The sequence below is a fragment of the Macrosteles quadrilineatus genome, unplaced genomic scaffold (genome assembly GCF_028750875.1).
Source record: "Macrosteles quadrilineatus isolate MER2022 unplaced genomic scaffold, UCM_ALF_1.0 Scaffold_2__2_contigs__length_208266976, whole genome shotgun sequence".
NCBI classification, from domain to species: domain Eukaryota; kingdom Metazoa; phylum Arthropoda; class Insecta; order Hemiptera; family Cicadellidae; genus Macrosteles; species Macrosteles quadrilineatus.
Window position 1 is genome coordinate 131,970,266 of NW_026542595.1, and position 27,451 is coordinate 131,997,716.

The 27,451-nt window shown below is 36.1% G+C and overlaps 2 protein-coding genes across 2 annotated transcripts; one reads left to right on the forward strand and one right to left on the reverse strand.

Moving 5' to 3' along the window:
- Positions 1 to 1,381: 1,381 nt before the first annotated feature.
- LOC128986030 (signal recognition particle subunit SRP68) lies at positions 1,382 to 27,380 on the forward strand. The gene is made up of 13 exons (XM_054406115.1): positions 1,382 to 1,584; positions 4,867 to 4,933; positions 5,083 to 5,196; positions 6,508 to 6,664; positions 9,591 to 9,712; positions 10,165 to 10,348; positions 13,636 to 13,766; positions 15,107 to 15,215; positions 21,829 to 21,972; positions 22,617 to 22,771; positions 23,280 to 23,382; positions 24,521 to 24,661; positions 27,058 to 27,380. Exons 1-13 carry the CDS (start codon positions 1,497 to 1,499, stop codon positions 27,301 to 27,303), a joined length of 1,761 nt encoding a protein of 586 aa, XP_054262090.1. The 5' UTR covers positions 1,382 to 1,496; the 3' UTR covers positions 27,304 to 27,380.
- LOC128986031 (uncharacterized) lies at positions 16,592 to 18,321 on the reverse strand. The gene is made up of 3 exons (XM_054406116.1): positions 17,668 to 18,321; positions 16,994 to 17,179; positions 16,592 to 16,836 (listed from the first exon to the last, which is right to left on the reverse strand). The coding sequence occupies exons 1-3, from the start codon at positions 18,182 to 18,184 to the stop codon at positions 16,616 to 16,618; spliced, it is 924 nt and encodes a 307-aa protein (XP_054262091.1). The 5' UTR covers positions 18,185 to 18,321; the 3' UTR covers positions 16,592 to 16,615.
- Positions 27,381 to 27,451: the final 71 nt, after the last annotated feature.

A 27,451-nucleotide genomic window follows, 5' to 3' on the forward strand; every position in this document is an offset into this window, starting at 1 on the left:
GCATATTGAAACCAGTTAATTTGTGCCATTCACTATTTGAACTAAGCAGCAACAAAAAAAACTGTGATATGCAATGCGAGAAGTGTCAAAGTTGGACTCTTTACAGTTATGTTTATGTTTTTAATTTCATGAATAATTTGTGATATTTTGCAAATTTTTAATATTTTTTTTCTCTGTTATTTAGGTGAAGTACGGTATGGCTATGGTAGATGTGCAATACTTAAGTATACCGTAAATTTAATGAAGCAAATTTTTTTAAATATGTCCTCCCCCATTGCATACGCAAAGCTTGAGTATAAGTGCAATAAGCATTTTATACTAATAAGCCAACCCCGTACGAAGGACGGGTACTCTGCTAGTTAACAATAATTCGTACCCTAGTTATATATATAACCAAACAGTAAAACACAAATCATGAAATTAACCCTGGAATAATATAAACAAAACTTTGTTGACACTAATGCCCAGTGTCACCGGACATGGACTAGACACGAAAAACGAGCTTCAAAATTTACAATGGGATGAGAAGTCTACTTGTGGTTGGTTAGTCTATGCAACAAGATCACACTACTTATCATACACTTATCTCCATTCATACTTGGCTTAAAATACCTACATTCGTATGGTCACCATTTCATAAGAAAGTATAAAGTATACCTCATCCTTTGGCTATTCTCCCTACCCCCTAACCTGGGTCAACGGGGGCCTTGTTGTTGTTGTTGTAAAAAAACGTTACTTGTCCATTAATATTTCATACTAATACCATAGATAAAACATACTCCCTTAGTAGATTTCCCATCCTTATGGAACAGCTGAAGCCAATTTTATTGTTAGTTCTGTCCGTTTTTCTGTAGAGGTCGTGTTTTGTTTACAATTTGTTTCCCGTTATTACAGCCATTTAAAACCTCGTTTAACCAAATAATACGATCTAATCATAAACAATAACTTGTCCCCTAGTTATATAACCAAACAGTAAAGCACAAATCAAGAAATTAACCCTAAAATAATAGAAACAAAATTTCATCGACAATAGCGCCCAGTGTCACCGTACATGAACTAGACACGAAAAACGTGCTTCAAAATTTACAATGGGATGAGAAGTCTACTTGTGTTTGTTAGTCTATGCTAATACTTTGTCTGACTTTTAATAAAAATTTACATCAGCAACGCAGTAATCCCTTCGTAATAGAAACATAATACAGTGTGCTGAACGAACGGGTAACATGAAATCTAGCTAACATCCCATCCCACAGCCATACGAATTTGACAGCTGCCAATGCCAACACACGTCGGCGATTTCCCATAACCAACCTGAACATATTAAACCCTCCTTAGCCCTAGCCTGACTGAACTCTTGAATCTGTCTGTCAATCTGGCACTGTCACTCGTTTAGTCGTTTTTCGGTTTTTCGTTTTAGCGTCCGCTTCTGCTAGAAGAAGAATATAGTTTTGGGAGTTTATTATCATTTTTAAGTTAATCCATACTCTCAATAAAACATGGTAGAAGTTATGTACGACGGTGAAGAGCAAACAAAACAAACGGAGACTCCAGAATCAGGTTCGACGGCATTTATTACGCTCGAAAGTATCCTTTGACCAACCCTTATGTTAAGGTTATGTTTAAGATTTCCTAGCTATTGGCCATAATAGTATAAAATTAAGTTAGGCCTAAGTTATTAGACTTTAGACTATTCTTACTATGAGTTTAAACCATTGAAACTAATTGTGTCACTATAGACTTTACTGTGTTCAAATCATTTCAAACTTAAAACTTGCCTAATTTAGGTTAGGGGATTTTTTTTAAAAAGAGATTGGCGGCCTCTTTTAACCTTGCATTTGCCCGTCCACATAGACTACAGATCTGTGCGTCGAACGTATACAGCAAAGCAAGGGGTGAGCAGGTACAGTACTAAAGGTGAAAACTGTAAGTTACTGATAAAATGTTTGTGGCGCTGACCAGCATCCGAACCCAAGACATCGCTGCCTTGGGCCCGAAGTCACTCCAAACAAATTTTTAATTTTTTTAAACCATACTTTATAGTTTTTTACCCCCTGAATCCAAATATACCATTAAAGAATATTTCGCCACAACAGCTGATGAATATTTCTCAATATAGGCCTATTGCTGTACAAAAATACAAAATTACAATAAACAAGTTAGGACGGATGACATTTACAAGCGGAATGAACTGTGGGTTAACTAAGCCTAAGTTTTACAGCTGACTGTTTTCAACCAAATGGCAAGCAACTGGAAGAAACAACATTTGAACTTTAAGTATTAATTTACTCTGATTTTGTCATCGGCAATAACTTAGGCCAGTGTCATCATTTTACTTCACTACACAACTAGAACACAAAACAAAAATACTCATATTGTGCCGCTAAGTGCTAGTCTGCTACGCCGTGACAAGTTCAGGTTAAGTGAAGAGAGTAACTTGGTCGATCAAAAATGGTTGCTTGCATTTTTATAATAGTAATTTAAAGTGTTTTTCTCAGGATTTTAATTTTACAAAAACAGTCTGCAGGTGATATAAAACTAACAACTCGATTCATTATAACCTAAACTTTAACACACCTAACTTAATCTAAACCTACCTTTAAAGGACTTAATGCAGTCACAAATTCCATAAAGCACGGTCAACCACCCTGACATGCCTTTTCTGACATCAAAAAGAGTTTGCTATTGTTCTAGAGGTTTGGTTTGGTTAAGTTATGTTAGATTACTTAGCACCATTTTATTATGTAATTTCTAAATGGCGAAATATAAATCATTAATAAAAATAAAATACTGAACAATAATAAATTAGCCTACATTAAATGTGTTAACTTATTGGTCTTAGAAAGTGAAAAGTGTAACTTCATCAGGTGATTTTCAAATTGCAGAATCATAGTTAGCTAATAAAGTTGTCACTTCCATTAGCTTGACTATGACTAAATACCCCCGCCACAGCATACCTGCCGACTAAGCGAATTTCCATTTGTCTGGACTGATTTTCGATCAAATCTATTTAAATAACGTTAAGTTAAACGAGTACCTAGGTTTGCTGCTACAAGGAAACTAATTAAGTGAGTTTTTTAGTAAAATATTAATAGCTTAGTATAAAATAAATAAATTGGCTAAGTTTAATCCAAATATATCAATAAACAAGCAAACTACATCATTTTACAATATTCTTCATAAGAATAACATGGGAATTTTAAATTTACAATTTTTGGAAGATTCTCTGTTACCAATAACCGTACAAAAACACTTTGATATACTTAATTATTTTTTTTTTAAGCTCTTTAACAAGGTCTAGAGGGAAATTGAGAAATTTTGTGTTTTGAGGGTCAAAAATGAGAAAAAACATTTTTACCCCATAAAAGCCTCCGTAAAACACTGTTCCCATGGTCCGATCATGCTGGTTCGTGAACTCATTCAAGTTTATCCCGCATTACACCAAAACCAAATTTCATCAAAATCGGACAAATATTACTCAAGTTATCGCGTTCACAGACGTATATATATATAAATCTATAGGCTATATATATATAAATCTATAGGCTATATATACATATATAAAAATTTGAACGAATAGTGCTTTTGGCCTCTGGGGACATCAAAAAGAAAAAGTAAATTGGTCCCGGGCCTAGGTCTTACCGTGCCACCTACGGTAATAGCTACTTCCCTATAGGGAAATTCGCTAAAACAATCAGCTGTTGGCTTACTTCATCCACAGTTCATTCCACTTGTAAATGTCATCCGTCCTACCTTGTTTATTGTAGCCTAATGTTGTATATTTTTGAGAAATATTTACCTAGGCGATAACTTATCTTGAGAAATATTTATCAGCGGTGAAAAATAATAGTATATTTGGATTCGGGAGGTAAAAAACTACAATGTTAGACATCAAAATTAAAAATTCCTTTGGAGGCACCTATACTAAATAATTACCGGTATAATGTTGAAAATCAACTGAACAAAGGTTCAATTCACTCAAGTTAAATAACAAATAATTCATCGCCTCTGCAAATAATTCATTTTTATTGATGGTACAGTAGAGTCCCGCAAACTCGGCGTAATGTGGACTGGAAGGGTGCCGAGTTTGTGAAATGCCAGGTTATCGGGAACTAGGGTTAAAAATAAGAACAATACAATTGGTAAGCTAATTAACTACCTCTTTTATTTATATTTATATTACAATAAGTCAGTATTAAGTCACCAGATATAGTAAAACAAATCATTTGTACGAGCTGAGAATGATTTGACTTGAGCTGGCTTGAGTCCATGTTTAACTCGGACTCAAAAAATCACTAATTTTCTGAGCCAGATGATGGCCGAGTTATCCAGACTGCCGGGTTATCGAGTGCCGAGTTTGCGGGACTCTACTGTAAAAGGATTTTAATTCTGTACACCAACCACATCACAATGTTTAAAAAGGGAGTTCAAAAGTGTTTAAAAATAGCTCAAAATGTTCAGTTAGCTCTCAGCTTCTTTGAGTTTCTTCTTAAAACAAAACTTAACAATAAATATAGATATTGATAATTTAATTTGGTTAGTTAGATTAACCTACAGTTCCATACGTGTCCCGCAGAACAATCGAATGAAATAATTGATAGATTGATTACGATACCATATAGTTCGATACATTCATTCGATTGTTCTGCGGGAACTGTATGCAACTGTAGCCTAATTTGCATCTTATTTCAACATTAATACAACGTGCAAAGTTATATCAACAGCTTTGTTTGTTTTGTACCCACCCCACATAACGTATTTCAGTTATTATTTCTGTTAATAATTACCGTAATTGTTTTATAAGTTACCGGTAGGCCATACCTAACTTAACACAATATTTTAGAATATTATTCTTAATGCAATCTGCAGTTTTAAAAGTGATCAAGGATGCTCAACAACAGCATGGTCTTCGCCATAGTGACTACCAGCGTTACAGGTGAGTGTTGCTTTTATTTTCATTAGTTGGTTTCCTGAATTTAAGTATACACAAAAGTATAATCACAAAAATCAGTTTAAAACCTCTTCTTGTGCCATATTTAACATCTATGTTCTTCACTTTCATTGAACATTCTTAATTGGTTCCAGGGGATACTGTACACGGAAGATCCGGAGACTAAGGAAAGTTTTGAAAATCCCCCAGGGAGACAAAAGGCATTTTAAACGGCGAGATGTTACTGAGGAGAAGGTGAAGGATGAAAGGTATGGGATATAATAACTAGGTTTGTTTTCATAGCAGTGAAAGCCAGTTGAGCTTTCATAGTTTTTTTTAAATAAAGCAATAAATAAAAACATCGTTTATAGATATAATACAACTATTTCATCAAATTAACTTATCACTTTGTCTCAGAACTATCAACATATATAACAAGTTTCATAAGTAAATATGTGAACATTACATACTCATGCTTTGTATCAGTATTTTTCCTGTGTTGCTTGCTAATGCCATTCGGTAAACCCACAGTTCTGGTTGAACGCGACCTTGAACCTAAACCATTTTCTCAATCTTGGCCAGATTTTGCAATTCAGTCAGAAATAATCCTACATGTATCCATACAAATAGCGGAAGTAACTGTTTAAAAACTTGTCTGCATTGAGATAATTGCACAAATAGTTGTCCCCATACCTTGTTTTCTTAAATTTTGTACATTTAACATTATTATAAAAAGCATTGTTTTCAAGCAAGTGTTCTACATTCATCTTAAAACATTGCTGAATGTAGTTGTTTGTCTGTGCGTTTTGGGCGTTTCTTGCTTGTCTTAATTTTCTACAAATATCAGGCAGTTTTTAAGAATGTATTCTGAAACCTTCCTTAATATGACACTCCTATGCAAATTAGGTATTTTCTTGTATTTAGATAAAAATATTGATTTGAGAATATTTAGGCCTACCTATTTATTTAAAACTGCAGATTCATGTAATTGTTTTAATTCCCAATAACGTAAGATAAATGTTATTTATTTATTATAACCTTATTTAGCTACGTAAATCAAATCTGTAAAATACTGTAGCCAAATCTGTGTTCGTTTCCAAATTGTGACGTAAATGTAAACTTAAGACTTTCTCTGTATTATTTGATCAGTGGTCATCGTCCAGATTTTTTTCCTTTGTAGGTACTGTGTTTAGGTTGTGGCTTGATTTTAACATTTGCTATGATTTGGTTTTGTTTACATTTACGTTGTTATTTTCTAACCATCATGGCAACCCATAAGGCCAATGTTAAAATTGAAAACTTTGAGTTGCTTTTAAATTAAATATAGGCATTATTTAAAAATTAAATTGGTTAAGGTTTTGTCTAAACCTTCCAAACATTTGTCAAAAAAACCTTAGTAAGTTTGGCTAATATATGTTCAGCCATTATTGAGATTAAGTGTTAGAAAGTTTGCATTGAAGTCGGATCTCAAAGAGCTTTGCTTCGCTCCTCTCAATAAAAAAACTAATTATAATGAATGTTTATAGATATAATCTATCCTATGTTATATTACTTAAGTAAACTGGTTGTGCTTTTGCTAGGTACCTGCTGATCCCACTGATGTTGTCTGAGCGAGCCTGGAGTCACGCCATGCAGCTGCGTCAGGAGGCCAACACTGAGCCGAGGAAACGCTTCCACCTGGTTCAGAGACTTCGCAAGGCTACCATCTACGCACTGCAGCTGCAGAAACTCTGCGAGGTGTGTGTTTACTGCATTTTGCCAAACGCCAAAATAACTAATGTAGCCTAACTAATTAATATGACTGTAATAACTAATTATATCATAAGGCTTCATCAACTATCAGAGATCAAAGTTGTAAAATGATTAACATGCACAATGCACTACCTCAAGGATGGCTTTCTACAGGTTAAAGTTTACCCTATCCCTCCGAGGGTCACGCGTCTAAAAGTAGACGCACGACACTCTTTGTGTAGTGTCACGCGTCTATTTTTAGACGCACGAACATCGTTTACGGCGAAGGCTCTATGACTGACTGAATCGGATTGAACTGGATCGAGTTAGGTATCGTTCTTTTCATTAGATTCTAAGCTTTCTAAAGGTCTGTCTCTAAGCGCTGTTTGTTCTCTGAGCCGATCGTAATTGTAGCAGACAGCTGACGTGCATATTAGTAAACAGGTTAGTTAACCTCGGACCGATGACTGATGTGTTTTATTATGTTTTTCATTGTTTTAGTGTTAAAAATCAAAAGTAGTGATATACGTGGTGCATTATAAGAAGATTTAAGTGGTTTTGAAGTGCTGGTTGATGATCCTGAAGAAGTAGGTAGTGATATTGATGTAAATTATCAGCCAGATTCCTAGCTATGGTTAGGCTATGCATTCTTAGCTAAACGCTATGTACTGAAATCTGTTTTTTGCCCATAACTTATTTATTTGCAAATCTACTTCCTTATATTATTATATATTTGTAATCCTCATAAAATTTAGAACAAAGTGGCTATTTTCAAATATTTATAGGCCTATAATTTATACAATTTCATTGAGCGCAAACTTATTTTTTTTTTTGATTTTTCCAAAATAATTTTTTTTACCTAAAAAATTTTTTTGAAACAAATATTCTTTATGTTTTATGTATGATATTGAAGCCCATGATTTTCCAAACAAAATGGTATATAGAACATTAGAATTAACATTGTTTTAAGCTTCTCAGATCCGTTTTAATAAAACCTTGCAAATGCGCCAAAAATAGGTGGACATTATAAGGCCTAAACTATGGACACTTGGAGGGATCTATAGCTGTTCAATGTTAAAATCAAATTTGCAGTAGTCCCTAACAAATCAGACATGTTTGAGACTTTGGCTCTCTGAAATTATTAAAAATGCTTGATTACTGAACGTCATCTAAAAACAACCATTCTTGCGAGACCAGCAGTAATTGTTCTTCTTCTAGAGTGTCAATTGTTGAATCATTAGCCTTAGGGCCATTATTCCATGTTCATCATGCTATGCTTTCTCTAATTGCAGCAGGGATATAAATGGTAAGATTAAAACAACGTTTCAACCAGATAGGCCTAATACCTACTTACTTACTTCCATGGTGATTTATACCCCGATCGGTACTTGACCTCAGGAACGCAGTGCTTTATCTGTCTCTGTCCTCGGAATCTTTTTCAATTCCCAAAGATAATAGGGTTAAGCTATATTATATTACAGTACCTATTATATTTCAATTCCGAGTGCAATAAGGTGTGCCTTTTGCGCCTGATGTCTGCAAACAACACTTATTGCCGGTACACACACACCGACTTTTGTCGTGCCCCTGTACGACTCAAGAAATCGTATATCTGCACGACAAGTAGAGAAACAAAGTAGGCAATGGAAGTCGCATGGGGGTGTACACACTAGTGCGACAGCAGTCGTGGAGGTGCCAAAGTCGTGGACGACAAATTTCGAGTCGCACCCTACACCGACTGGGGGTCCGACAGGCAAGTCGTGTTGTATGGGCTCACGACTGTTTTGAGTCGTAGCGGGACATGGCGTTATACGGCTGTCGCGTCGTTGTATACACACTAGTGCGTCTCGGGATACGACTACAGGGCGCCACGCTGGGAAACTCAGACCCTGCCCCGCCAGTCTGCATTGCAATCTGGCAGAGGAATGTCGGTGTGATGGATAGTGTCGTAGATGAACAAGCCGTGAATGAATCTGAGGTACAGCAGACTGTTGTTGGAATGGAGATCTCTGTGCAGAAGAAAGGTCAAACTATACACTAAACAGTCCTTTCGTCCTTCTCTCCAGTAAAAAAGGACCTGTTTGGATACTTCTTCTTCTACGTCGACATTTTCTCCTTAACAAGAGAAGGAGAAGGAGGACCTCTTCTCCTGCGACATCCTCACAAATGAGTAGTCCTAAAGCCAGTAGAGTTCGCTGTTGTGTTAGCTGAGTCGTATACTGATACGACAACTGTCGTGAGGTAACACGACTTTGTCGTATGCCAGCACGACATGAACAGTCGTACTCATATGCATCCATGTTGGTGTGTGTGTACCGGCCCTTAGCTTCTGCTGAACGAGCTAGGCCTAAAATGACTTAAAACAGCATACAAAGATGATAACTGTAATGTAATAACGAATATTTTCAAATCTCTCTCTATCTTCATGTGAATAAAATGAATAAAAATGTATTTTGTTAATAATAAGTCAAGAATATTCTCAAAATGATATAATTATATGAATGGAACCTAAAGTTAACTATTTATTAAAAAATGTTGACGTTTCAGTCTGAAAAGTGTGATGCTCGCACAAAGCTTGAAGCTCAGGCCTATGTTGCATGTATACTGATACGACAACTGTCGTGAGGTAACACGACTTTGTCGTATGCCAGCACGACATGAACAGTCGTACTCATATGCATCCATGTTGGTGTGTGTGTACCGGCCCTTAGCTTCTGCTGAACGAGCTAGGCCTAAAATGACTTAAAACAGCATACAAAGATGATAACTGTAATGTAATAACGAATATTTTCAAATCTCTCTCTATCTTCATGTGAATAAAATGAATAAAAATGTATTTTGTTAATAATAAGTCAAGAATATTCTCAAAATGATATAATTATATGAATGGAACCTAAAGTTAACTATTTATTAAAAAATGTTGACGTTTCAGTCTGAAAAGTGTGATGCTCGCACAAAGCTTGAAGCTCAGGCCTATGTTGCATGGATCCACGGTTCTCTCCACTTTGAACTGCAGATGTGGAAACCAGCCATGGAAAATCTCAACAAAGCCAAGTTAGTTTTCAAAGATTTCATAATATTGTTCTGTTAATCCTACCATAAAAAATATTGTTCTTTCAACAGCACAAATGTATATTTAAAGTTAGTAAAATATATCCGATGCTATTAAATAATTAAATGTTTACTTTCTCAAAGGAGAAGTATTTAAAAGGTAACTTGGAAGATAACATTCCCATTCTACTTTTGATGTTTTTAAATCCATGTTTTAGCCTCTGAGCTTTATAATAAGTAAAATAGGCTTTACCTTTGTCAATGCAGCTCAAATGCTGGTGTAACTACGTTACGGCCGTTTCGGCCTTACAATGCCATCGTCAGACTACAAAATCTCGACTGAATTAGCGGCCATAACGTAGTTACACCAACATTTTAACTGCATTGACGAAGGTAAACCCTATTTTAGTTTTTGATGTTTGTTTATCAAACGCATCAAATTATTTTTTCTGCAGAATGGTTTATGAAAAGCTGATCTCTGCTCTGAGTGAGGAGGACCAACCTGTCTACAAGCAGCGATGTGACGAGCTTGCGCCTAGTCTGCGTTACTGCGCTTACAACATAGGTGATGCAGCGGCCATGGACGACCTACTGTCTCTGCGCTCTCATGCACACGGCGATCTGCTAGATAACTTGGATGTAAGTAAAAGCTAAACTTAAATTAGTTACCATACCTTCAAAGAGAAATCTGATCTTACAAGTATGTGATGTCGTAATACTGTTTGAGAATGATGGATTATTTGTAGTAACTTATTTAACTTACGGAAGAGGCTACTAGATATTTCACTCTGAAACTTTTGAGTGTTTTGTATAAGAGATTTATGATTTACATTTAAGTCTCACAAACCTAGTTCTCAATAAGTCAACATTTTGGATAATTCTGACACTTTTGTGATTGTTTGTTCTGTTCATTTTTGTTAAATTGAAATTTCCTGTCTTCTGAGATGTATTAAAAAAATTTACTTTGAGAATTTTTTAAAAACCTGTTATTCTCAATAACCGAGCACTTTCACATACTCAGCTGCCTTTGAGTCCTATGCAGGGTTTTTGAGGCTATACTGTATTAATATTTGTAAATCAGCATATATTGATGTAAATTATTACTGCCAGAAAATAAGTATTTGCCAACTAACTCCTTTGTAGTTAAGATTGCTCTTGTGGTTTATTGTTTGTACAAACGAGACCTAATATCAATGGATTTTTTTGCAAAAATTGTCCTTTATTTAAATATTTTTAGCGTGGCTCTAATTTTACTCTACCATAGTCAAATTTTGTAGTATGGTGTCCATTGTTAAACTCATGCTATCTTAGTGATCTTATCATTGCTGATTTGACCCTAAGTTTGAAACTATTGAAGGCTCCCTTTAAAATGCTGGTTAGATCTTAGATAGTAGTAAAGCTAAGACAAAACTGTTAGATTCAAAATAATCAATTTTCTCACAATATTTTTCAAATTCCAAGTACAGTGCAGTCCGGCTAATCCGAACTAATTGGGACCGAACCCCGTTCGGATTAGCTGATTGTTCGGATTAGCCGAAATAACGTAAATAATCAAGATGGAAGCAATTTTAAGGGGTCGTAGTGTCGTAATATGAACGAGCAATACACAAAAACCAATTTTAATAGTCCATTTACTACAACAAAATTAAAAAAACAACAGTTAAACTTAAATAAGCGCATCAGTTGTGCAATATCTAGCGTGTCAACAATCAACTAGCGTAGAGCGATATGAACGGGTGGGCAGACGTGTATGATGTGACGATAATGCGTGCGGACTGTACGTCTGCACGCACTGCTTACCGAGACTGTACACAGTAGCCTACACGTCTGCCCCGTTCTGCCCCCCTCCCCTCACCAATACACCTAGCTTAATTGTCAGAATCGCAACACAACAACACCTTGATCTAGTCTGCTTTTGTTTACGTAGTGCGGTCAGTCACCTTTGGATTTGCGTGTGTACGGGTTTTTAGTGTGATAAGTGCAATGTCTAACAAACGTAAACATAACACTTTGACTCTTAAAGATAAGCTGGAAACTTTAAAACGTTTGGATAATGGTGAAAGTGTGACTAAACTAGCGAAAGAGCTGAACGTTGGCAAAGCTACAATTTGCGACTGGAAAAAAAACCGTGCGAAACTTCAACAATATTGCACAACGTCTTCAGAGGTAACCCTTGAAAATCGGCAAACGGCGCGACAGTCGCTGTATGATAAAGTTGACGAAGCGCTTTTTCTGTGGTTCTCGCAAGAAAGGGAAAGGGGAACCCCTTTAAGTGGACCTATCGTTCAAGAAAAGGCAATTCAGTTGAACAATCTGTTAAATGGCGACAGTTCCTTCACAGCCAGCACCGGTTGGTTTGACCGGTGGAAAAAACGTCATGGTATTCGGCAGCTAACTGTCACCGGTGAACAACTTTCCTCAGATCAGGCTGCAGCGCAGGAATACCTTGCTTCATTTGACAATTTAATAAGCGAAGGAAATTATTCCCCCCAACAGATATATAACGCCGACGAAACCGGCCTAAATTTTAGAGCACTGCCAACTAAAAGCTTGGCCTCTAAATCAGAAAGTCGTGCTCCTGGTTTTAAAATGTGTAAGGACCGAGTAACCATTATGGCTTGTTCCAATGCTGCTGGTAACCATAAGCTTCCTCTTATGATGATAGGCAAAGCTGCTAAGCCTCGAGCCTTCAAGCATATAAACATGAAGTCACTTCCAGTGTATTACAGGAACCAGAAGAGAGGCTGGATGGACGGGAAACTGTTTAAAGAATGGTTCCATGACCAATTCATACCATCTGTTAAACGGTTTAGCCAAGAAAATGACATTCCCCCACGTGCTATTCTTTTGCTAGATAATGCACTGTCCCACCCAGATGTCGACGAACTAACATGTGGCGAAATAAAGGCAGCCTTTTTACCTCCAAATGTGACGCCATTATTGCAACCAATGGACCAGAGGGTTTTGCAGGCTCTGAAGCTTAAGTATCGCAAACACTTTTTAAAGTCCCTAATTGAAGATGATACAATTCCCTTGGTTCAAAAAATTAAACAAACGAACGTAAAGGATGTTGTGTATTGGGCAGCTGAATCTTGGGAAAATGTGACAACTGGGGCGATAAGAAAATCGTGGAAAAAGTTGTGGAAATCGTTAGATTTCGAAGAAACCCCTACCGAAAATGACCCAGTTAACTTATTACCAATGATTCGAAACATTCCCGGTTGTGAAAACGCGGAAGAAGAGGACGTGGATGAATGGATGGCGGCAGACGGTACTAGTGCAGAGACTCTGACTGACGATGACATCGTAGCAGCAGTGACGCAAGATCATGTTCAGGGAGACGAGGGGGAGGGTAGTGATGACGAGCCAGGGTCGGGGGAGGAGAGGAGAAAGTGACTCACAATGAGGCAGCTGCAGCGCTTGACCTTGCCCTTCGCTACTTAGAACAACAGTCTACTGCCACGCCTGCAGACGTGATGTTCATGAGAAAATGGCGGAACTACGCGGCAAAAAACAGACTTACTAAACTGCAGCAAATGACAATGCGGGACTTCATGTCCAATAACAAGTAGGCCTAACCAAAGTTAATTTTTCAGTACGGTATGTGCAATATTTCTTACAAAATAATTCTTTGTTTTATTTGTTTTTTATTACGATTTGTAAATTTAAACTTTACGTAATAAACAAACCATTGTATTCCTTAATTGATTACTCTGTTTATACTTCATTTCAAGATGTTTTACCTTTCCCATTGTATTTTATATAGTGCAAATTTATTAAAATTAATATCGGGAACGTGTTCGGATTAAGCGGACGTTCGGATTAACCGTGTTCGGATTAGCGGGACTCAAGTGTATAACTGTTTTTTGTTTTACTGTAGGCCTATACATAGACAGTAGTAGTTCACCGTGTTGTTTTCTTTTCAGACTCTCATGGCACAGACTAAGGAACGTAAGTCCGAGGCGCTGAGCGAGACTACATGGCGCGGCCGCACATTCCCTGTCAAGCCAGAGAGAGTCAGACTGTTCCTGCTGGCTGACAGAGCACTAGATGCCAGGTAAAGTTTGTACCCTATGTAACTAGATAGTTAATGTGTAACCATGTAATATATTAATAAATTGAATTGGAAAACACCTTATTCAATATTGTGTCAGAGAGGCTAAGTAGCACCCAAGCCACCAATAACACTTTTAGTAGGGTTTAAAAAAAAAATACTTCTCCTACCACTGCATGGAATTGATCACATTGCCACACCTGTACACAGTGTGCAAAATAGTGCCACTCTAGGTTGGGAATGATTTAGCTAAATCAGCTTATTTTCACAGTTGTCGTTTCTACACCAACCACAGCTGCGGATCCGGTACGTTAGTTAACAACCAGGAAGCAAACAAAAAAACCTTAAAAAAAATTAAAATTACCTAAACTCACTCAGATGAAGCTTCGTGCTGCCATCTACAGTTCTAGAGCGACAATGACGTATTTTGTGCTCTTAATACCCAAATAGCTAATTCAAGTAGGCCTACCTACCTATCTAAATTAAATGCCTAAGAATCCAAACTGGACCCACCTATCCTTGATCACTGATTGGGCTAATGTTCCTAGCTAAAGAACAACCTGTATTTAGTGATTAGCAAAGCTGTCACACTTATCTTCTCAAAAAAATATATCCTGTTGTGTTTTGTTGTATGAATGCATATACACAGTAATATAGCTTAATCTAATCGCCAAATTGTGATCACGTGTAGTGTACTGAGCCCTTGCTGAATGTCAGATGAGTACTTACAAGCTTAACACGTTCGCTGCGGACCACTCACCTTTCTGCCACGCTAAACGCTCACCGGTGAGTGCCGGCATCACTTACTTTCCATTCAATTTCTGTGTAGCAGCATACCGGGAAAAGCGGGTATTTTTTATGTTTGCGTTCAGCTAGGAATGGGTGCTTTATTGTGGTATAGGTCAGTAGTAAATTTCCCCGTAATATCCCCTTCTGGCAAGCTTAGAAATCGGTTTGTTGTCCCGTCTTTCTCCCTCGAATTGGCAATACAGTGGGACCGGCTAGTTCCTGTCAGTGCTGCTATCTGTGAGTGCTCCAGCAAACTATGTCGACTCTCGTCGTAACACAGCACATCACCGCATGTCATTTACTAAATATCAAATATCATTTGTCAAATATTGCCAGACCAAAATATTTGAAAGCCAAACGGGTTCACTCGACGCTGCGCCGCACCGGGACTACGCCTGCCGTTTGGTGGGCCACAGTGTACAGGCTAAGGAATCTGTGATTTTCATCTCTTTTACTAGTTTCTGAAATTAATTTATGTGAATTTTGCTCTTTTACACAACTCTATTGTTCCTACACACTCTGATGATAAATTGACACTATTGTGATGTTATCAGTTTGACTGGTACATCGTCTGCTACGGAGCGTATTGAGCAGCTAGAGCGCCATCTGATGGATTGCAAGGACGCTCTCGCAGCCGCCAAGGAAGAAGTCAAGAATGATCCGGTAATACTAGCGTGACCCATTATGTTTTGATCATTTTAGCGGCACTTGGTGTGTCAAATAATTAACTACTGTACAAGTAGTGATGTAACAGGGGAACAAGGGCCTATGTTTCATCATGAGCTTTACGTTAAATGTTAAAGTCTTATTGTACCTAGAAACTTTCCACTTTGGCGTTTTAAAAGACCAATTAACTTTCAACTTTCTTCTATTGTCATACAGTAGAACCTAGAACTCCAAACATACAAATCAATTAGGACCGTACCAAATTCCAATAAACAAAAATTTAGATGGTTGGATTTTTACCGAAATTTGTGAAAGGGTTAAATGTGGTGTACCCCAGGGGTCAATCCTTGGCCCCCTGTTGTTTTTATGTTATATAAATGATGCTGGTAGTGCACTCTCATGTTTACCTCAGAATAATCTTTGTTTTTATGCAGACGATACAAATCTCAAAGTATCGGCTGAGTCAGTGCAACAAGTTGAAATTTTAAGTTTTGTTGAATTGGAAAACATTGGAAACTTTCTAGAGCAAAATAAATTGAAGCTTAATCCTAAAAAAACTAATTTTTTAACTTTTTAAACAAATCAAAATAAAAAGTTAATTAAACCAAATATCATGTATAATGCAGAAGAAATTGAACATAAACACAGTACACAGTTTCTAGGTCTAACTGTGGACCAAAATTTAAACTGGGATGAACATGTTTGATAAACTCCTTTCAAAATTATGTTCAGGACTATATTCACTCTCTAGAATGTCTTATTTTTGTAACCATAAAACATTAAAAAACATATATTATGCTAATGTCCATTCGCATTTATCATACGGTTTGTGCCTTTATGGTTCAACTACAATAGCAAATTTGGATAGGATACTTAAACTTCAAAAAATGGGTCATTCTCGGAAAAGTAACCATTTTCACTTGTTAAAAACATTCCAAACAAAATTGTCAAAACTAACTATATTATACTTTTTATGTGTTTTGTATATGCCTAGGATACCTGGAAAAATAGTGGTTACACAGCAAAAAAATTTATTTGGTAAATATTAATGAAAATAAAATTTGAATTGAACGGAGGTGACACTGTGCGCACGGAGTTGACACAAATAGTGGTTAACACTACTTCACATTATAACAAATCATAATCACTTACTTTATTTTCACATTTAGGATATCAGGAATAATTACTTTATTAGTTATGTTTATTAAGGAAGTAATATTCTCATATTGACAGCAATATAACCTTAGATAATGATTATTTTTTTTAAATACCTGTTGCAAGACTAATTTTACAAGGAATTAAAACTTGGACCTGGGGATAAACAAATTAACAACCATAAATTCCATTCTGCACACATTTATTAGTAACAAAAGTAAAAATACTAGTTAATTTTGTAACTAAAAAACATTGTTAAAGGTTTGATCAATTCTTTGAAATTCCTGAGATGGTAGCTTAAATTGCCTACTAGAAGTAGGCAGTGGCGGTTCAAGTATTTTGCACAAAATGGTGTGGATGGCCACTGTTTGCTTATCTGGTGTGGAAGGCCAATGCAGAACTTTTCCATTTCTTTTCATGAATGTTATTTCCACATTTTCGTCCATCTTACGCTCAATTATGCCTGAAAATAGCCAATTAGTTTAACTAGGTTATTGTAATTCAAGAGTCACATTTATTTCAAAAGAGCATCATACATTTAAAGTCAGTTAAGCTTAGTATAAAATTATTGATTATATAAGTTTTATCATCATTATTGATTATTTATTGAAAGATCTTACCTGGGTACCACAAGTCATCATAAACGACTGCCACCCAGTCACCAATGACAATGTCATTTTTCCCTATGGTAGGAAGGTCATCACCCAGGGTAGGGGGTTCCTCGTCACTCATTTCATCAGAAGTGTATACATCTTTGTAGTGCAGCTGTTTCCTTGGTTTTTTTGGATCACTTGTTTTTTTGGATGCTGGTTTATTTGTTAAGGAAATAACAAGATTATTGACATAAAATTGAAAATCGTTATCAACAAAAACCAAAACTTAGGAGAGTCTTTAATCATAGTTAGTTATTCTAACTTAATTACATTACTAATAATTTCTTTTATTTATACGTACTGATATTTTGTAAAAGTACATTATTTAAATTGCTAGCAAACAGGTTTTTGTACGCAGCAAATGTTTTACAAAGTGATGTCAAAATTAATCTTATAAGGTGAATTAAGTCAGTAAAAATGGCTATTAAAATTAGTCAAGGATTAATAAAATGTATAAAAATGGTTCAGTAAAACATTAAACATTACCGATCATCTAGTTTTGTACAAACTGTAAATCTCGTTAAGTTTCTTGCGAAGATACACAGACTTGCACACAACTTGATGACACCCCAGCTTATATACACAAAATACATATGGAGTAAAAACAGTTAAAGTAAAGTTATTTAAGTAAGAAAGGATACATTCTTTTGGAATGTGCACAGTGGCAACATGATAGTGTTTACATTTCTGGTTTTTGCAATGTTTTTTCAGACAAGACAACTTCCTTGCCTGAAGTACTTGCGCTTCTTGTTTGAACCAAGTGATCTGGTGAATGCTCATGGTTCCTTTCACAGGGGGGAAAGTTTGTTTATCTGGAATTATCTTGTCAATGACATCCATTTGCTCCACATCAATTTTCATCAGTTTTATATTTGGGCAATGCTGCTCCAAATTGTCGATAAAGCTCTGACAGTTGGTTATGTCTTTAGACTGGTTGACCAGGCTATCTGCTGTCCTTTTCAAGCACCCTCCCACCCCGTCAGGAGCACCTTTACCATGCCCACTTTCTGAATAATGCCACATCAATCGATCAACACCTAGCTGTTTTGCCAAATAGGTCCCAATTAAGAAAAACATATTACGGTTACGGTATTGGGTTGATGGGCTGTCACTCAGAAAGTGGGCAAACTTTAAATCAGGGACAAATTGTTTAATCATTTTAAACACAGGGTCTAGATGAACACAAATAGCTACAGCATCATGACGAAGATTTTCAGTAACTGTGCATGACGATAGTGTCTTGACAGTGTCACTACCAGCTGGACGGTAGTAGCTAACTACTGTATGCAAACTCAGTTGATCTTTGGATCCACCAAAATGGGCTGACTGTACTTCAGAGTGATATTTTGTCTGATAATTCTCTGAAAAGTCCATGTGGACTAGAACTTCATCTTCTCGGAGGTGTTTCTTTATTTTGTCAATTGTTTTGTACTGATGTACAATATTATTTACATGGAGTTTGAACTTGTCAATGGATTCCAATAGTACGTTTAACAACTGCTTCTTAGTGCATCGAACCACTTCCTTTTTAGTTTTTTGACATAATTTTTCTTTACCTTTTATAACAACCAGTTCTTTTTTTACAATCCATTTTTCATACCAAGTATCATCATTTTCATCTGTTTCGTCAAGTTTGTAAATAATAGTTTTGTCTTTGCATTCAATGCATTGTCTGATAAGGCACTTTTCACTTTGATCTTCACAGCAAGTGCTTTTAATTAAATCATTTGAAGAAGCTTCTGAAATTATTTTCAATTGATGAAGCTTTCCAACTATCAGCTCCATATTCTCATGCTGGGTGCATAAACATGTTTCACGCCTCTTTGGTTTCACAACCCAGAAAGGCCGGAACCTACAAAATGTAGTGTATTCAATTTTAGCTTCTGGATTTTCTTGTTTAAATTTACGGAAAAGTCCCAGTATTGTATCATTCATGTACCTTTTTTGTTTTTTCTCTTTATTTCGGGTAATGCACTCTTTTTTCCCAGCTCCTTGGCGGCTATTTTCATCTTGTAACAAAAACTCTTGAACTCGTTTGCGTAGCTGCATATTATTTACTTTTCGTTTGCTTTGTTCTATTCTCTTCTTGTTCCTTTGTCGCCTTGCCAAAATAGTGGACAGATAAGTTGTGCATCTATATTTTTTAACAATCTCTCCTGACATGGAACATACAACTTGATGTTTTTCTGCGAGAGATTTCCTTGACAAATAGTTTTCACGAACCTGTTTTTTAATGACTTCTCCAAAAAGCAATGCTTTTCTTACCTCTGGTGTCACAGTACTACCTCTTAACATTTCTTTCACTACTTTTCTGGGTGTATCTGTAGCCAATTTTTTTTGCCTGTGCAACATAACCTTATATCGATTGCATTTAGTCTTCAATTTTTTCAGTTTTTCTTCCAATGTTTTGATTTTGTTCTTTGAATCTCTTCTATTTTTCCTAGCTCTCTTCTTTCCACTCTCTTTTTGATGACTGTCGTCCTGAACAGGTACATTTTGAAAATCAGGGCTTGCTGGAGGAGAGTCTTCCCTCAAACGCCTTTCTGCTTCTTCTTGAACCCTTCTGGATTCCCGACATTTTTTTGTGCTTTCTCGCCATTTCTTCCTCACAACTCGCTGTTCACGTTTAGGCATATCTTTGATTTTTTTTATTTTCCCAGCCTGGACTCTTCTATGATACCTCTCCCTTTCTCTAACTTTCATTTCTTCGTAAGCCTGAGGATCATTTCTCTTCGCCTCTCTTGCCATTCTCATTCTTTCTTTGTTTTTCTTTCTCTTCTCTGCTTCACTTAATTTTTTCCTTCCCTTATTACTTTGACTAGATGGGTTTTCTCTTTCTTTGGCCATTTCAATCCTGCAATAAACACTTTTCTTAATCTTAAAAAAACTTTTTAATAAAACTGATCAAATTAATTAAGACTAACTTTGTTTAGAAATTTTAATTGATCTTGTTTTGCCTCTGCAAGGATTTTCAGTTTGATTAAGATTGAAAGTGCCATGAAAATGATCTAAAATAAAATATGTTCCACAATATTCTATTGTAACCTTAGCGTGAAAGTGAAAAAGAATTGAATTTTATAAACCAAGAAAAAATGTCATTTAGTATTTTGTAAGAGTGTTGTAGGTACAGTTAATAAAACTACACATTCTAAAATAAATACAAATTAATCATCAATACAAATTGTCCTTTGAAGCCTGTCCTCATCAACTCCGTGCAAATTTGTCAACTCCGTGCACATAATGAAAACACGGAGTTGACAAATTGAACCATGCACGGAGTTGACAAAATGGCTATAAACCTATTCCAAATCTGCAATTTTGAGGTTATGTTTCCACCAACACTCTTGGAAAGGCTCAAACACTAAATAATAATAATACCATATCAAGTTAAATAAAAAATGTTTATACTTACTTCAGTATTTTACACACGGAGTTTACAGGTGATGCAGGACACAATTCCTTTTCAACTTGTAACTGGCCCAACTTACTATAAAATAGCACAATCTCACTCAGGTAAAGATGGCTACTAGACAAAGGTTTCCCTCCTTTTTGGACATCTTACCTCTAATAGTGAAAAGAAGAACAAAAGGCGGGATTTTCAAATGTTTTATCAAAATGCACGGAGTTGACAAATTTTTCAGTTACAAACTTTGTATTTTTTTTACTTATATCAATGTGAATTCGAAGATAACCAGTAATTGTTTCTTAGATTATTATACTATTCAGTACTTAAAACTGATTTTATTTTGATTTGGATATTTCCAGTTTTATGGAAAATCAATGCACTAACCAAAAAGTCTAGTTGATTACGGAACACGGAGTTGACATGTCATACGCTGTGCAATGGATTATTTGGAAAAAAAATTATTTTTTTTCAAATGTTTATGTTTTATGTAAATAACTGGTGGATTTTATTTGTTGATAACATAAAAAAAAATTAAAATATAAGTTGAAAATATGGAATTTAACCTGGTTACATGAAAATGGTTACTTTTCTGAGAATGACCCAGCAATAAGAATAATTTTGAAATTAGAACACAATGAAACAACCAAAAACAAATTCAAAGAACTGAAAATTTTAACGGTATATGGCCAATATATTTACGACACAATTATTCTAGTAAAAAACTGCTTGAGCACCTCTGAGACAAATTATCACCCATACAACACTCGGCATAAAAAATTCCTTATTTCAAGTAAACGTAAATTAAAATTCTATGAAAAAAAAACAATCCTATATAGGATTAAAATTTTTTAAGCATCTTCCTAATGAAATCAGAAATGAACAAAGCAGGAAGAATTTCATGAGAAAACTAAAACTATATTTAGTAGAGAAAGCATTCTATTCCCTGGAAGAGTATTTTTCCACCTCCCCTCTTAGCGTTAGTACATAATTGATTCAGTTTTGATTATTTTCATTTCCTGGCTCTTGGTTTTTGATTTAGATAATGATCCAAGATATGCAAATCTGTAAATTATTAATTTAAGATAGATTTAGTTGACACCATTCAATGTACAACACTGTACTTTATGAATAAAGCATATTTGATTTGATTTGTGGTAAATGTTTGTGAAGATTTTGTAATTGATAAATCACACAATCACGGAGGAGGGTTTTGATTTTTCATGACTGCAGGAGACAATGATGATGTGCCCACAAAGGCAGGAGAGGTTTAATGATTCTTATTACTGTTTTAAAAATTCTTTCTGTAAGCATTTCGGATAATTGGTGGTACAGTTCTGCTGTACTTCCATAGTTCTCTCCTTTGTGCAGAGTGTTATTGTGAGATTGGTTGTTACAGGCCAGCAAGAGTCGCAGTGGTGGACCAGTGACTCCGATGCAACTGTTGGTCTCCTACCTGACTCATATTCGGGTACACAGGACCATCCAGAGGACCAACCTCATGGTGGAGGCTGCTAAGGCTGCACTTGCTGACAAGTCTGAGGTGAGAGTGGAAAATTATAAGGATTTTAAGTCTCAGGATTAACAGTCGGCCCAGTAGATCAGTTATGCGAGAAATAATTTTCTGTCCAAGTGCAGGTGGAGTCATTTATATAAGAGGTTTGTGCAAATTTATGTACAAGCCAAACCAAGCTCTTTCTCACTGAAAGAGTTTGTAAAGATTGTTAATACTGTTCGATGAAATGTCGACCATACATAGTAGGTATTTTAAGCCAAGTATGAATGGAGATGAGTGTAGGATTTGTACTATAAAATATTCACTTGTCACGATCCTGGAGACGTTTACGATTTCACCCCAATTGGGTTGATAGTACGCATACTTAGGTGTGTGATAGATCTTAAATTATGTTGTCTGTAGAATTGAGTAAAGATGCTTTAAAGCTATTCTGAGAATTGTAGTGAATATGTACAGTAGTATGTTTTCAATTTAATGAATAAGACACATGAAGTAGTAAGACACAGTCATACTATCTACCCTACAATACACAAGGGGCTTTTTTTGAAGTGGGCCAGTTTAAATCCAAATTATTGTAAATATGACTGTAGAAGATCCTTTCATAGATTCTAAGGACATAATAATTCTATTCATAGTTGAAGTAACAGAAGCTAAAGCTTGTTTTGTTGCAGACGGAGGGACGCAAGACTAAGCCGCAGGACTTGACCAGACTGTACGAGATCATTCTGCAACATTTGCTGGAACTGCAGCAGTTGCCCGGCCTGGAGGAGGACCAGGAGTACCAACGCGAGGTGGAGGCCAAGACACTGGCTTACAAAGCATTCAGGTTTGCCAACGTTCCAACCTCAACGATATGATATTCAAACATTTCAAACTCTCTTTTTAAAAATTTGAAAACTTAGTAACACTGAAATGTAATATCCTCCAAGTTTGACATGGTAATGTAAGGTCAGCTTTAGTGAAGTAGGTAATTCTGATTCTCAATGAAACATAAGCTCTACTTACTGGCCGGTTATGAAAATTTAAACCGTGAGCGCTTTCAAAATAACAACAAAACGTTTCAAAAGTGCTTTAAATTTAACTCGTGATTCAATACTTGAAAACTGTAGTCTTGACAAATTACTAAGCAAATTTATATTATGTTTCCTTGTAGCCTTGATTCATAGATATTACACAATATTAAAGCTGGAAATTACCTCTCTGAGTTTAAATTCCAGAAAAGTCCTTTCTAAGAACAGAAAATTGTGTTTTTCAATGTAATAACTGAAGGCCTCTTTGTTCCAGATATTTTGCAACAATTAGTGTGACTGTAACATGTGTTCTATGTTGGTCAGGTGTTTCTACATTGCAGAGGTACTTGCTGGGTTGCGCCGCTGGAGGGAGGCTGGAGCTATGTACCAACGGGCTGAGAGCTACGCTAGCAAGGCCCAGTCTCAGGTCTGCAAATTATTTGAGTAGCTTATGGTTTTGTTTCTAATTCATTCTTTTGATTAAAGGAATATAAAATAAACGGTATCAGCAATCTGACACATACTTACTCCCATTAGTTTGCAAACAACCTTAAACATGAGAAAGCGGTTAACTTTTGACCTGTAATTGTTCCAGGAATGGGGGGTTGCATTATTTTGTTTGGAATTATAAGGACATTAAAACATTAATTTTAATCAAAACCGGCTTTTTTTAATTAGATTTTTTTATATTTTATGGGAAAAATAGAATAACTAAATTGCAATAACTTTTGAAGAGTAATTCTTACGGAAATGGGATTTTTAACATTTTGTTCAGAATTTTTAGGACTAACATAGGCTATTATATTTGAAAATCGTTTGGGCCATTTAAAAAAATCTGTTTTTTGTTGTTGTTTTATGGGAAAATCACCATAAAAAATCAAAACTTAAAAACATGAAAAAAACTCCTGGAGGTACCATGGTAGCAAATTTCATCAAAATTAGCCTACAGGTGTGGTCTATTATAGCTCTGTACACATCCACACACACACAGACATGACTTCTTCGAAAATTACTTTTATGGGCTCAGGGCGCCCAAAACATTTATCTCCACTCAAAACTCGAAAACAATACTTTCCCCATATACTATGTTATAGGGGGAGAAAGCAGTGTTTCCACACAACCAAAGAAATAATCCCGCTCACTGGATCCAGAAATCCCACTTTTGAATCATGATAAATCCCGTTTTATCCTGCAAGATTTTTTATTAATTCTAAATGTTATATTGTGAAACATTGCTATTATATTTTTCCATAGTAATTTGATCAAAATTGGTGTTAGTTGTTCGCTAAAATTAAGCATATAAAATAAAAACAGACGTCATAGCAGAAAATCCCGTTTTCATCCCGCTCATGCTCTCAATCTCCCGTTTTCAGGATAATAATCCCGCCTATGGAATCACTGGGAAAAAGTAAAAATACAGTAAGCTGGCTTTAGAGCATTGATTATCCAATCCAAAATAACCTCGACAAATTCCTACTATTACAAGAAGTGGCATTTATCATTCACTCACTCTCAACTCAATGTTGATTGTATTTTGTGTAATGAAAGGTTGAATGATATTACAGGTGCCAGAGATGAAGGTGGCACTGACCCAGCTGATAGAAGAAGTGGACGGAGCTCGCTACAGCAGTCTGGCCCACGCTGTGTTGGAGGATGACTCTAGCGACACACCTTCACAGGCAGTCACCAGCAAGGCCAAGAAGAAGGTACAGTGCTGCCATCCCTGTCCTTTCAAAGTGAAGTTTACCTCAGTAGAATTGTATCCCCCAGCCCAGGATGTGTTTGGGTTTTAAAGATTTTCATAATGTTTGGTTGTTGTCTACTGTGTTTGAGGGAGGAACTCCATACCAGCTTTAAAAATTGCTGCATGGGGAAAGACCAATTGATTATGGCATTAAAGTGTGTTCTTCACCAGAATTGATGGTAACTTATGTGTGAATTTCAATACAGTTGACTCCCTCTTATCCGAACACCTTTTAACCGGACTACAATCTGTAGAAGTGACATCACTTTATCAGGATAATTTTTATCAGCACATCGGTTTAACCGGACTAGATCGGTAGGAAGTGGGCGGTACTGAAACGACTGTTCTCACGGGAAAGATTTGAGACCAGTGATTACGTGTCTAAATACAATCCTCTCCTAAATTTAAGTCAAATACTGTATAGAGTATGCATTTAAACGGTCCGTTTTAACAAGATTTTGAGGCGTCGGTTTAACCGGAAAAACCGTTATCCGGACTGGCCTCGGTCCCGAGGAGACCGGATAAGAGGGAGTCTACTGTAGTGATGTGCGTATCGATACGTATCGATACAGATATCGATACAAGGACCGCAAAATATCGATATTTTGTATCGATACGTGGGAGTGTATCGATATGCCCGTATCGATACACCTATAGCCAATATCGTATCGAATATCGTATTGCTTATTTATTAATATAAATCTTATTTTTATAGTAAGAAATTTGTCTTCCCATCTTCCTCCCCTCAAAAGAAGTATTGGAAATTTAATATTTTACCCTAATCTTCAAAAACACTGATAAAACATGTATTTTCAGCTATGTTTTGCAAATAACCTCAAAACTAGGGCCACCATTAATGGAAGTGGGGACCTTCATTGTCCATATTATCACGGCCGCCTTTAACTCCAGGCCGCGGCCTTCGAACTGGCAACGTCGCAAGTGGTGTTGTAACAGCTGATTTTTTTGGAAACAACTAATGGTATTTGTGTATTTACGTAAGATTACTGGACTATGACAATATTGACTCCACTTAAAAATGTACAGATATAGATTTTAATTCATATTGTTTCAATTTTCAATTATGTATGTTTTATTTTCAATATTTTAATAAATTTATGTTCATAAATTAAAAATTAAATCAATAAAGTGCGAATTAATGAGCTGATGTCACCTGTCTGCCATGTTATCTTATGGGACGTCTGTCACTGAACAACACCACTTGCGATGTTGCCAATTATACCAGACCGCGGCCTGTAGTTAAAGGCGGTCATGATATTATACTATTTAATGTGCAAGTGGCATACCCACTATCATTATTAGTACGTTTTGGTCCAATTAATTATCCCTGTGTAAAAACTAGAAAAACAATAACAAAATGTTTTCCAATTTGAGGGTTTACCGGAATTTGGAGGTTATGTATGTATGTTTGATACAAATAAAAAGACACAGGAAGGTCTTATAATATAATAAGTTTTTAATAACCTATTATAACCCTCTTTACAAGCTTGTAAGTAACATAGTATTTGTCTATGCAGCTTGTATATTTGAGATATTTAATTTTTTTATATAAATTATAAATAAACAATACGATACGATATTTTATCCGATACAGATAAAAATCGATACATGAGGATACGATACAATACACGTATCGATACACCATGTTCCGATACGTATCGATACGCAGTATCGATACATTGACCCGTATCGCCCATCACTAGTCTACTGTACCATATATGTTAGATATACAATAACATTAGTGTGTGCAGGTATCAACCATGAACCATGATATTCTCCCTCACATAAGAAAATATTTTTCATGTAACACTCAATGTTACTTGAACAGATTATTTATCATATAACATTGATCAATACTTAGTTAATAATTAATACATTTTAGTAGAAGCACACAGTCACAACATAACCATTCACTGCTGGACCTTATTCATGTGAGTCTATTAATATATTCCATAGGTACTTGTTTCACATTAAATTTATCAACTAATGAATGAACCATGGTCCAAGATGGTATCATCTTATGAAAAATGCAAAACAAAGTGGCATTGAATCTTTTAGTACCAAGTGGATCACAATATACACATCCCCTCATGTTCCGGTTGTTATGTATTAGCATCCTATAGGGTTCCCTATCTTCTATCTCTCCACCGTCAGCATTCTTACTCATTTAATCCCCCCCCCCCCCCGCCACCTCATCTATCCAAAATCGAAGTATTCTCCCAATCTCCTTCCCTCTATCATCAACTGTATTTATGGGAATTCTCCCTTAAACCATTTATTTTTCTTATTCCATCTCAGCTAAGTATGGGTAAAGGTACTCAATTACATCTTTGTTCCCAGATTCCGCTCATTGACAGGCTGGACGAGTACCGTGAAGACCCTGCTTTGGCTACCAAGCAGCCCAATGTGGTGAAGCTGCCTCCTGACATGCAGCCTGTCCCATGTAAACCTCTGTTCTTCGACTTGGCCCTCAACCTCATCAAGTACCCAAACCTAGAGGACAAAGTAGACAATGCTGGCAAGAAAGGAAACCCTGCTGGCCTCACTGGCTTTGTCAAGGGACTCTGGGGTTGGGGCAACAAGTAGGGTCCAATGTTCTTCTTTCATATTGTGGCAATGGAATAGGATTTTAATGTTGAAATACACTTTTTGTTTACTTTGAACACTGTTTTCCATCTTATTCTATGCTCCACAGTGGAACCGTATGCAATGTTGATGAATTTTGCAGTTTCAC

What these genes read in the sequence shown, in the direction of transcription:
- LOC128986030 (XM_054406115.1), top strand. Translation starts at nt 1,497, where the DNA reads ATGGTAGAAGTTATGTACGACGGTGAAGAGCAAACAAAACAAACGGAG. An exon ending in GAGAAGGTGAAGGATGAAAG is followed by an intron (nt 5,197 to 6,507) that starts GTATGGGATATA and finishes TGCTTTTGCTAG; the next exon opens with GTACCTGCTGATCCCACTGA. An exon ending in CACTTGCTGACAAGTCTGAG is followed by an intron (nt 21,973 to 22,616) that starts GTGAGAGTGGAA and finishes GTTTTGTTGCAG; the next exon opens with ACGGAGGGACGCAAGACTAA.
- LOC128986031 (XM_054406116.1), bottom strand. Translation starts at nt 18,184, where the DNA reads ATGATTAAACAATTTGTCCCTGATTTAAAGTTTGCCCACTTTCTGAGT. An exon ending in TGTGCACATTCCAAAAGAAT is followed by an intron (nt 17,180 to 17,667) that starts GTATCCTTTCTT and finishes CAAATAAACCAG; the next exon opens with CATCCAAAAAAACAAGTGAT. An exon ending in TGATGACTTGTGGTACCCAG is followed by an intron (nt 16,837 to 16,993) that starts GTAAGATCTTTC and finishes GGCTATTTTCAG; the next exon opens with GCATAATTGAGCGTAAGATG.